An 11,159-nucleotide genomic window follows, 5' to 3' on the forward strand; every position below is an offset into this window, starting at 1 on the left:
CGGGGGGCTCTGCTGGGGGGGGGGGGGGGGCTCCGCTGGGAGGGGGGGGGGCTCCGCTGGGGGGGCCGCTTCTCTTCAGCTTACTTCGAGTTGTCCTCCAGCTCGTCTTCAGCACGAGGACAGTGAGCTCGTCCACCTTTGTCCTCTCAGAACGACGCGCACTTCGGCGCCATGACGCAACCGCTTCCAGAAGCTCCTGCCTGTGTTTGGGGGCGGAGCTCAATGTGGGCGGAGCCAAACGGGTCCCTCCTCTCTCCTGATCAGTCGGATTGACGGTGGCCCTGAAGTGCAGCAAATCATTAAACACTGCAACAAATTCAAAAACACAACACAAATGAAAACAACAACGACATTAACTTCAAAGGAAGAGCATCAGGAGCTCTCTGATTGGACGACGGAGCCGTTCAGCCTTTGAACCAGAAGTGATTCTGCCTGGAACACGAATTTCAAAACATGGAAAAGTTTGGTGACTCCTCTACCGACTCTTTCCTCCAGCTGGACAAAACTGTGTTCCTCCTTCCTTCCCGATATTTTCTGCTCTTGAAACTAAACGAACCACAAGAGAAATGACCTCTGGTTCATAGGCGCTACTGTCCCGTCGTCCAATCAGAGCATCTCTCTCTGCTAACTGGTACCGACCTTTTGTGTTTAAGTTACCGTCTTGTGTTTTTGAATTTGCAGTTGTGTTTTTCCATTTGTTGTTGTGTTTAGTGATTTGTTGTTGTGGTTTGCCCTTCAGGGCCACCATACTAACCCCCTGGATGACGTCACGGGGCTAAGGAAAGGTGTCGGGAGGCTTCCGAGAGGTGGCACGTTGGTGGCAGCCGGCACGCCGTTCCACTGTGTGACGTCATAATAAAGCGACGGCGGGGCAAGTTAGCGACGTCTGCTGGGGTGAGGGAAGAACTACAAGTTTGTGAACATGGACTATAAAAGGCTCATTGGGGTTTCACATGATTTAAAGTTGTTCAATGCGGATTATTTCTTCGGGAACTGAATGTTCTGCTCATTTTCTGACATTGTCTTATCTTATCTTGTATTTTCGTAAAGATGCTGAAGTGAAGTCAATTTACCAAAGTCTGTATATCCATCAAACGCTGCTATTTTCTCTGGAGCTGCAGAAACGCCACTCAGGATATTCCAGCTGTTGAAGGTTCTGAAGACCTTAGTTAGCCGAACAAACAGTTTAACATCTGGCTCTAAATTCCATTGTTTGTAAACATATTGACACCTTGTTTTCCTGTAGTGGATTACTCTGTGCAGACGTGATACTTTTGATGGGAAGTATATTAGCATGATTTGCTTCTAAAGGAATTGGTCTGTATACCACCATGAGTTCCACGTGTTCTTGATCCAAGAGAAGTAAAGACAAAGTGATACTGTCAAACAGAATTTATTGTCATAAAGCAAAAGGATACAAATTGAATATAGCAAATCACAAGTGCTTGGTCCGTTGTTGGGAACCAGCCGGGGTGAAGGGCCCCGGGCCCCGTTCTTCAGGGTCTGGCTCTACGTCACGGTCGCCATGGTGACCACTTGCATGTTGAGCTTGCTGACCAGTGGGTTTCTAACTTGATCACTTCCTCCCGTCTGGTATTGATCACGTTTTGACATCTTAGTTTACACCACATATGGATGTGGTGTTCACTTTTCTAGGTGTCGGGCTTGTTTTGCACACTCGGCTAAATACGCCTGCCAGTGAAGAGTTCCGCCACTCGGCGCCGACTTCCTGTCCGAGGCGGAGACACCGTTCTACTGTGAGCTCATTATTCTGCTGCTGTTAGGAGTAATGCATATTTAAGATACATATTCTTCACTTCTTGCAGAGCAACTTGAAAGATTCCATGGAGAAGCACTGGAGAACCACTGGAGCCACGCCCCCCCCCCCCCCCCCACTGCAGACCACCTACTGAGCTCAACATGAGACGACGCCTCCTTCCAGTGGGAAAATAAAAATGATCTGAACAGAAGAACAGCGATGAAAAAACTATTTTCCATTTAATGAAAACAAGAAACATTTTCCAAACTGTTCTGAAGATAAAGTGAAACAAAACATTTCAGCTTTCAACAGTGTTTATAGAACATTGAACTCAACTCTCAACTTTTTTGAAGTTATTAAAAAAAACAACCTCGGAACATTAAAACAACCAAATAATGTCAACAAGACACATAAAATCAGTCAAAATATGAACGTTTCAGTCTTGTATTTGGTCCTGGAGGTAATGAGTGTTTAGTCCCAGTCCAGCTCCGGAGACGAGGGACACTTTGTCTTCTGCCTCCTGGAGCCTGAAACAAACAAAACCTGGTCAGTTTGCAGAGCGGCTCCATCTCACATTTAAACAAGAAACAAACAAAAACAATGAATAGAAATGAAAAATGTCTTTTTAAGGTTTAAGGTTTCACATGGTGGAAAATGTAGAACCATGAATGAAGAGAAATGTTTGATGAAGACGACTCAGACGATGATTTCTCCTCAATACACTGAACGTCTTCTGCAAAAGGTTGTAAAACTGGATCTCTGATTAACATGATGCTAAATGGCAAAGTACAAACCGGCTCTTCTGCCCAGAACCAAACAGGAAGTATGAAAATAGAAGTGCTGGGCTCCAGCTTCAACCAGCATCCTGCCATAGTTTGCTGACACTGCGAGGACTTGCACAAGTTGAATGCTTCAGGTCCTCCAGAGTGTCAACGACTCAGTGAACTCACTGCAGACAAATGTCCTGCAACTGCAAAGCTGAGAGCAGGTGTCATTCAGGTTTCCTTCTCATCGGCGTTACGAAGGTTTCTTCAATGTTTAAAAACTACTACAACTACTAGAAGTACTCGTGTGGCAAAGCCACAGCAACCCTCTGGACCAGCAGCTGCAAGGTTCTAAATACAAGTGTTGTACATCACCTTCACATTCCCGTCTTTCTCTGCGACTCTTCCACTTGTAGTGACCAGCGACAGCAGGACCTGCTGCACAAACCACTTTTACTTGGACTGAAGTGACTTGAGAACAGGTTCAAGGACTCAAAACAATGGAGGGAAAATACACACTGTGTCGCCTTTGTGGGTTATGATTGATGTCCCGCGTCCTCTCTTTGGCCTCAGACTTGGTCTTTTTCATCAAAGGGGTTTCCGACTTTAGGGAACAGTGTCTTCGCCGGTGTCCCTTTGAAGGGTTGCTGGGCCCCGGCTCCGTGTCCCTCACGGGGTTCCCGTCACTCTTGGACTGGTCCTCTGTCCCCAGGCTAGCTTTCTTGTGTACAGGAATTGGGACAAATTGATCTTTCCAGATACCCTTCACTTTGTCCCATGCTGAAGAATGTGCCGATGAAGGCAAGGAGTCCTTCTTTGGGTATGGATGAGCAAGGCCAGAAGTGGCAGGGCTGCTGAAAGAACGAGACATGGGTTGTCTGTGTTTCGTGGGAGCAGAAGTACTTGGTTTACCACTGGGAGACTCAGCTGCAGGCTGTGGACTCATTGAGGACTTGGATTTGGGGACAAGGTTCCCGTCTTTACGTCTGTTCCTTTGTGACGCCTGCCATTTAGAATCGGCCTTTTTCATTGTTGCAGGATTGGTGTTTGCAGTCCCACGAGCTTGTCCGTCTGCACCGTGGGTCTGGACAGGGAACTGTTTAGAAATCTGCAAGCGTTGGTTGGACGGAGACTCCTGGACATAAAGACGATTGATAACGCAGCTTTCCAAGGACGGAGAGGTGCCGTCCGCACACTGGGGATGTTTGTCGGCTGCTTCTTTGTGAGACAATCTCTTGTTTTGATTGTGAAGAGTGGAACTGTCTGGAGGGTCAGAGAAGTCGTCCTCACGGTCCTCGGTCTCTGGTCGTTCAGCTGTTCTGGTGTCTTTCTCCACTTCATCGTCAGTGTTCATCGTTTTGGAAGTCGGCAGTAAGTTTGCCTTTGGTTGAACGTGGTGAGTTCCATCTATCTGACCAGTGTTTCTATGTGTGTTGACATGCAGACTCTCTGACCCATCAGGAAAGGCCTCCTCACGTTGCTCCTCTTCTGAGGAGTCTGAGTAGATCCTTGCTGCCCGTCTGGCTTTTCTGCTTGTTTTGCCTTTTGTCTTTGCTTTGTAAGCAGCCTGGTTGCCTTCTGGTGTTCTTTCCTGGTTTGTGTTGAGCGGAGCAGGACCAGTCATCAGTTTGAGGCTTTGTTTGGTCTCTCTACTAGCTGGAGGTTCTGCTGAGGCTCCAGGTGCTTCTATCGCCTGTCCAACCTGAGATTGATGCTGAGGACTTGGCCCAAGGTGTTGGGTGGCTTCACGTTGACTATCTTCTTCCATACCGTCGTCACCCCCGGAATCGGAAGATGACGCGCTACTCTTTTTGGCATTGTTGTAGTTTGCATCATCAGAACTGTCTTCGGTCTCCCTGCCAGGGACGAGTTCAGTTCCACCTTCTGGACGGGTTTGACCAGACGGCTCTTGTGGACATCTGGACAGCTGCTCTGTTGATGCTCCTACAGTTTCACAGTGAACTTCTTCTTCTTCTCCTGAAGAATGTCTCTTTTGAAGATGAACTGAAGTTGCACCAATATCCTCTGAACGTGGAGGGATTGGCTTCTTTCTTTTTTTGCTCATCTTTGCCCCACTGTCATTTTCGTCCTCACTGTCAGAACCAAGGTTTGATTTGTCCGTCTTTGTTGAAGACTTCTGCCTCCTCCTCTTTTGATTTAGGTGAAGACGTGTTCTCTTGTCTTCATGCTGAGGAGGTGAAGGAGCTGGCAGCTTCTTCCAGGCCTGCTGCGACACCGTCAGATAATTACGTCCTTGAGTAGGCATGTAGTCACAACTGTCTTCAGTCTCACAGGTATCGGACTCACAACTGGGATTCCTGCTGCTGTGAGGTTCTTCAGTTTCCACCTCAAGCTTCCCCACTGGTGGTGGAATGTGAGAACAGCTCAGAGTCATTGTGTTGTCAGTAGCGTCCAACACCTCCAGCAGGGGCGACGTCCAAACTGCAACTGGGTTTGGTGTTCCAATGTGTCCTCCTTCATGATTGACATCATCTGGCTCAACCTGGCCGTCCTCCTTCAAGGGGATCGCAAGACAATCATCCCTTTCATCATCGCTCTCGTCAGTCTTTTTCAAAACAGTGGAGGGAATCCGTGATTCATTTGTCCATCTCTCACCCTCACATTTAGGACAAAGCACATGTTCAAAGCCAGTCACAGTTTCAATGTAATATGGGCAACAGCAATTTAGTGGAGACTCTGGACTCGGTCTGGCCCAGGATCGTGACTCTACCTGGTCATGTGACTGAATTGTCGATGGAGAGTCTTCTGATGGACGGACTGTATTTGCAGTCTGTAGATTTTCATCATCACTGATAGTTTCCACCAATGCAGCAAACTGGGACTCCTTGTGCTTCTCATGTTGCTGCACTGGATCTTCAGTGTCAGACACGTCTTCATATTGTGGAACTTTTACAACACTCACAAAGAAGGTGTTTTTATCCAATGACGTGGCTCCATGGTTGTTCAGCACAGTCTCTCCAGCACGAGGACAATCTGAGACAGGAAGCAACTGCTGTCCTCGGTTCTCATCCCTCAGTGGAACTTGTTCACTGCAAATGTTCTGCATTGATGAACTTTGTTTGGAATTGGAGAGCACCTCCTTGCAACTTTCCATACCTTTTGCATTGTTCTGCTTGTCTGCACTCGTGCCTTGCTCTCTCGGGGGTTGTGGATCCACTGCTGTCACACTCTGAACACTGCCAGTGTCCTGTGGTTTGAGGCCGGTACTCCCTTGGTCTGTTGCTGTTGTGTGTCTGGTAACAGTGGAAACACTTGTCCAAGACGTTCGGTCTTCCTGTGGCAAGTGGCTGCACAGCGATGACCCAGGTGAAGACACCTGAATGACGGTGGGACTCTCTTCTTCATGCCTGGTGCAAGCAGCAGCCACTTCCAACATGATCTGCGGATATTCTGTGGCTTCAAAGACATCGATGTTGTCTCGATCACCATTCCAATACTGCTGCAGTAGAACTTCAGAAACATTGTCCGTCTTTGCGTTGGTGACCACAGCATCCAAACGTGCTACCAGTCCTTTCAGTGCAGTTAGAGAATGTCCAACATGATTTACATCCACAATGTTTGTCACACGTTTGTGATTGACTTTCTCTGAACGTGATGTTTGAACGTCACGCTCTTGTGACCAAACACATTTGCTGCCAGCACTTGTTTGTCGAGGCGGGTGTACACCTGCAGTGACGCGTTGGTCCAAGGTTTCACTGAGACGCAGTTCTGCAGACGTGGTTGTACCTTCTGGATGTTCTTCACCCATCTCTCCAAAGATTGCAGCAACTTGTGACTCCTGGTGTTGCTTCCCTGGTTCTTCAGTGTCTGAGACGTCTTCGTATGGTTGAAATTTAACAACATTCAAAGAGACATTTTCTTTATCCCAAGAAGTGTCTCCTGGGTTGTTGGCTGCAGTCTCTCGCCCGACAGTCATGCACTGGTCAATGATTTCATGAGGACCGACTCCTACAGAAGAAGTCTTGCTACCTTTAGAATGTGTGAATGCAAGTATGTTTCCACTCTTGTCACAAGTAGAAGTGAACTTTGGATTTGCACGTGTGCTTGTCAACCGATCCGCCTCAAAGGCTTGTCCAGCCGCTATGGTGCCTTGCTTTGTAAGAGAGCAGCTGAAGCTTTGCATCGTTGCATCTTTCTTGTTGGAGGAAACAGACGTGGACTGAAGAGGGACACTGGGGAGATTTGGCCACTTGTGGTCTGGCTTGTGACGACGTGCCCTGAACGACGCAACCCTCTCATTGATCAGTTCCAGTACTTCAGCATTCGTGCGGAACAAAGGCACCTGTGGAGGTCTTCTGTCCACGTCCACTGCAGAACAACTGTACGTGGACGGATCAGTGCCGAGTGAAGAGTGGAGGACATTTGTCTGGAAGTGTCCACAATGAGTGGCTGAAGGATCTGGTGTTCTTGTCTGTCCACATCTGGATGAAACCAGGACAGTTGTCCCTTTCTGACTCATGTGTCCTTTTACAGGAGGATTTGTGCTTTCCAGTCCAACGGTGTCAGTTTTCTTCACTGAAGAAGTTGAGCTCACCAAGTGTTGAAGACCAAGTTCATCACCTTCCAATAATCCAGCTAGTAATGGGTTGGTTTGACAAATCTGCTGACTCTTCTGAAACGATGACGTAGCCTCAGCTGGTCTTCTGACGTGAGGGTGATCGTCCTGCAGAGTCCATGAGCCGTCCTTAGGTTTTGGCTGCTGGCATTTATTGCTTGACGTCATGATGTCCTGGTGGTTGGGTCGTCTCCTGGACAACGAGCTCCTCACGTCTCCTCAGGATGACAAACCATTATTTCCACCGCAGGAAGTGCAGCCTTTCAAATGACGACTCCTGCCAAGAACGTCTCTTCACTGAGAGACAAAGGAAAAAAAGACAAATGTCACATTTAAAACAACTTTCTCATTGTGAACTGCAGCGTCCAGCTCCTGCTGAGGCTCTGCCTCCTGGTCCTGAGAGGAGGAGCTCCTGCTGAAGCTCCGCCTCCTGTTCCTGAGAGGAGGAGCTCCTGCTGAGGCTCTGCCTCCTGGTCCTGAGAGGAGGAGCTCCTGCTGAAGCTCCGCCTCCTGTTCCTGAGAGGAGGAGCTCCTGCTGAGGCTCTGCCTCCTGGTCCTGAGAGGAGGAGCTCCTGCTGAAGCTCCGCCTCCTGTTCCTGAGAGCAGGAGCTCCTGCTGAGGCTCTGCCTCCTGGTCCTGAGAGGAGGAGCTCCTGCTGAAGCTCCGCCTCCTGTTCCTGAGAGGAGGAGCTCCTGCTGAAGCTCCGCCTCCTGGTCCTGAGAGGAGGAGCTCCTGCTGAGGCTCCGCCTCCTGTTCCTGAGAGGAGGAGCTCCTGCTGAAGCTCCGCCTCCTGTTCCTGAGAGGAGGAGCTCCTGCTGAAGCTCCGCCTCCTGGTCCTGAGAGGAGGAGCTCCTGCTGAGGCTCCACCTCCTGTTCCTGAGAGGAGGAGCTCCTGCTGAAGCTCCGCCTCCTGTTCCTGAGAGGAGGAGCTCCTGCTGAAGCTCCGCCTCCTGTTCCTGAGAGGAGGAGCTCCTGCTGAAGCTCCGCCTCCTGGTCCTGAGAGGAGGAGCTCCTGCTGAAGCTCCGCCTCCTGGTCCTGAGAGGAGGAGCTCCTGCTGAGGCTCCACCTCCTGTTCCTGAGAGGAGGAGCTCCTGCTGAGGCTCCACCTCCTGTTCCTGAGAGGAGGAGCTCCTGCTGAAGCTCCGCCTCCTGGTCCTGAGAGGAGGAGCTCCTGCTGAGGCTCCACCTCCTGTTCCTGAGAGGAGGAGCTCCTGCTGAAGCTCCGCCTCCTGGTCCTGAGAGGAGGAGCTCCTGCTGAAGCTCCGCCTCCTGGTCCTGAGAGGAGGAGCTCCTGCTGAAGCTCCACCTCCTGTTCCTGAGAGGAGGAGCTCCTGCTGAAGCTCCACCTCCTGGTCCTGAGAGGAGGAGCTCCTGCTGAGGCTCCACCTCCTGTTCCTGAGAGGATGAGCTCCTGCTGAGGCTCCGCCTCCTGTTCCTGAGAGGAGGAGCTCCTGCTGAAGCTCCGCCTCCCGTTTCTGAGAGCAGGAGCTCCTGCTGAAGCTGTACCTGAGCTTTAGCCCCGCCACCTCCGTGACGTCTGTTTACACACTCACCATGTCAGGATGTGACCTGAGCTTTAGCCCCGCCCCCTCCGTGACGTCTGTTTACACACTCGCCATGTCAGGTTGTGACCTGAGCTTTAGCCCCGCCCCCTCCGTGACGTCTGTTTACACACTCGCCATGTCAGGATGTGACCTGAGCTTTAGCCCCGCCCCCTCCGTGACGTCTGTTTACACACTCGCCATGTCAGGTTGTGACCTGAGCTTTAGCCCCGCCCCCTCCGTGACCTCTGTTTACACACTCGCCATGTCAGGATGTGACCTGAGCTTTAGCCCCGCCCCCTCTGTGACCTCTGTTTACACACTCGCCATGTCAGGTTGTGACCTGAGCTTTAGCCCCGCCCCCTCCGTGACGTCTGTTTACACACTCGCCATGTCAGGTTGTGACCTGAGCTTTAGCCCCGCCCCCTCCGTGACCTCTGTTTACACACTCGCCATGTCAGGTTGTGACCTGAGCTTTAGCCCCGCCCCCTCCGTGACCTCTGTTTACACACTCGCCATGTCAGGTTGTGACCTGAGCTTTAGCCCCGCCCCCTCCGTGACCTCTGTTTACACACTCGCCATGTCAGGATGTGACCTGAGCTTTAGCCCCGCCCCCTCCGTGACCTCTGTTTACACACTCGCCATGTCAGGTTGTGACCTGAGCTTTAGCCCCGCCCCCTCCGTGACGTCTGTTTACACACTCGCCATGTCAGGTTGTGACCTGAGCTTTAGCCCCGCCCCCTCCGTGACCTCTGTTTACACACTCGCCATGTCAGGTTGTGACCTGAGCTTTAGCCCCGCCCCCTCCGTGACCTCTGTTTACACACTCGCCATGTCAGGTTGTGACCTGAGCTTTAGCCCCGCCCCCTCCGTGACCTCTGTTTACACACTCGCCATGTCAGGATGTGACCTGAGCTTTAGCCCCGCCCCCTCTGTGACCTCTGTTTACACACTCGCCATGTCAGGTTGTGACCTGAGCTTTAGCCCCGCCCCCTCCGTGACGTCTGTTTACACACTCGCCATGTCAGGTTGTGACCTGAGCTTTAGCCCCGCCCCCTCCGTGACCTCTGTTTACACACTCGCCATGTCAGGTTGTGACCTGAGCTTTAGCCCCGCCCCCTCCGTGACCTCTGTTTACACACTCGCCATGTCAGGTTGTGACCTGAGCTTTAGCCCCGCCCCCTCCGTGACCTCTCCAGACCCTTGGGCTCAGTATTATCGGTACGTCTGAAACGAGCAGGTGCTGAATGACACAAGGTCTCACCTGTTGGTCAAACAAGGATCTAGAACCACAGAAGACTTTATTGTGAAGGTGCTTCACAGGCGTTCGCCAGGACAACCTCAACTTCCTGGTTTCCAGCATCTAACCCCTAACCCTTCAGGGGACAAACCGGCGAAGACACTGTCCCCTACAGTCGGAAACCGCTTAGATGAAAAAGACCAAGTCTGAGGCCAAAGACACGACGCGGGTAACTAACAACTGACGCTAAAGGAGCTCAGTCACCTGGTCACATGGTCACCAGTTAAAACTAACTAGTTAACATGGTCACCAGTTAAAACAGTCACTAGTTAACACGGTCACTAGTTAAAACAGTCACTAGTTAACACGGTCACCAGTTAAAACAGTAACTAGTTAACACGTCACTTCCTCTGAACAATCAGACTTTAAAGGTCAGTAAAGTGACGTCAGGCTCACAACTCCTGCAGTGAAACAGAAAGTACTGGAGTAAAGGTGGAGAACGCGGGCAGCAGAAGTGGAGCTGTTTACGTTCCGTTCCGTTCCGTTCCGTTCCCCCGGTGGAGCATGGCCAGCAGCGGACCTCGCGGACACCAGGAGCATGAGAGACCTCGACTCACCCGAACTCCTCATTTCCGCGTCGAGACTTTCAAACGGGGAGTTTTCAAAGTGTCACCGGGAGTCCGTCCGGGGGACGCGGGGCTCCGGGGGACGACACCCGCCCGGAGGTCCCTGGTCCTCCGCTGGAGAGTTCCGAGCTCCCGAGACGTCGCTCTCCTCCTCCTCCTCTCCTCCTCCTCTCCTCTCCTCTCTTCCTCCTCGAGCGACCCGGGCGCTGAGCGGAAGCAGCAGCGGAGTTTCTGGCTTCCACCGCGGCCTCTGATTGGCTGATCTTCTTTCAAGCTGTTCTCTGATTGGATGAAATAATAAATCTACAATCTGATTGATAGTTTGTTACAATTCATGTCACGAACAGGAGAACTCGAGTAGTTATTGTTGTTGCTTAATTTAATTGATTACTACTACTGCTACTATAACTAGTACTACTACTGCTACTATAACTAGTACTACTGCTACTATAACTAGTACTACTACTGCTACTATAACTAGTACTACTGCTACTCTAACTAGTCCCCCAAACCACGCCCTGGGGGAACCTGAGCAAGGCGCTGCTCCACTGGGGATTAACACAGTACAGCATTCATAATGATAGAGTACTAGGTAGTACTACTACCACAGGTGTAAGAACGAGGCCTGTCCCCCATACTGGAGGTCCAGACC

The 11,159-nt window shown here is 50.9% G+C and overlaps 1 protein-coding gene across 4 annotated transcripts; it reads right to left on the reverse strand.

Moving 5' to 3' along the window:
- Nucleotides 1–1,411: 1,411 nt before the first annotated feature.
- On the reverse strand, nucleotides 1,412–10,674 carry LOC308146253 (uncharacterized protein). 4 transcript variants are annotated; one of them, XM_080517985.1, is made up of 4 exons: nucleotides 10,499–10,674; nucleotides 3,043–7,396; nucleotides 2,899–2,958; nucleotides 1,412–2,286 (listed from the first exon to the last, which is right to left on the reverse strand). In XM_080517985.1, the coding sequence occupies exons 2-4, from the start codon at nucleotides 7,265–7,267 to the stop codon at nucleotides 2,231–2,233; spliced, it is 4,341 nt and encodes a 1,446-aa protein (XP_080374111.1). In that variant the 5' UTR covers nucleotides 7,268–7,396; nucleotides 10,499–10,674; the 3' UTR covers nucleotides 1,412–2,230. The 4 variants fall into 4 exon arrangements, with proteins under 4 accessions (XP_080374111.1, XP_080374108.1, XP_080374110.1 ...); XM_080517982.1 differs by having other exon boundaries at nucleotides 1,412–2,279; nucleotides 2,899–2,961; XM_080517984.1 differs by having other exon boundaries at nucleotides 2,899–2,961.
- Between the last annotated feature and the right edge of the window lie 485 nt (nucleotides 10,675–11,159).

Source organism: Blennius ocellaris (genome assembly GCF_963422515.1).
Source record: "Blennius ocellaris genome assembly, chromosome: 22".
In the NCBI taxonomy this organism is placed as follows: Eukaryota; Metazoa; Chordata; class Actinopteri; order Blenniiformes; family Blenniidae; genus Blennius; species Blennius ocellaris.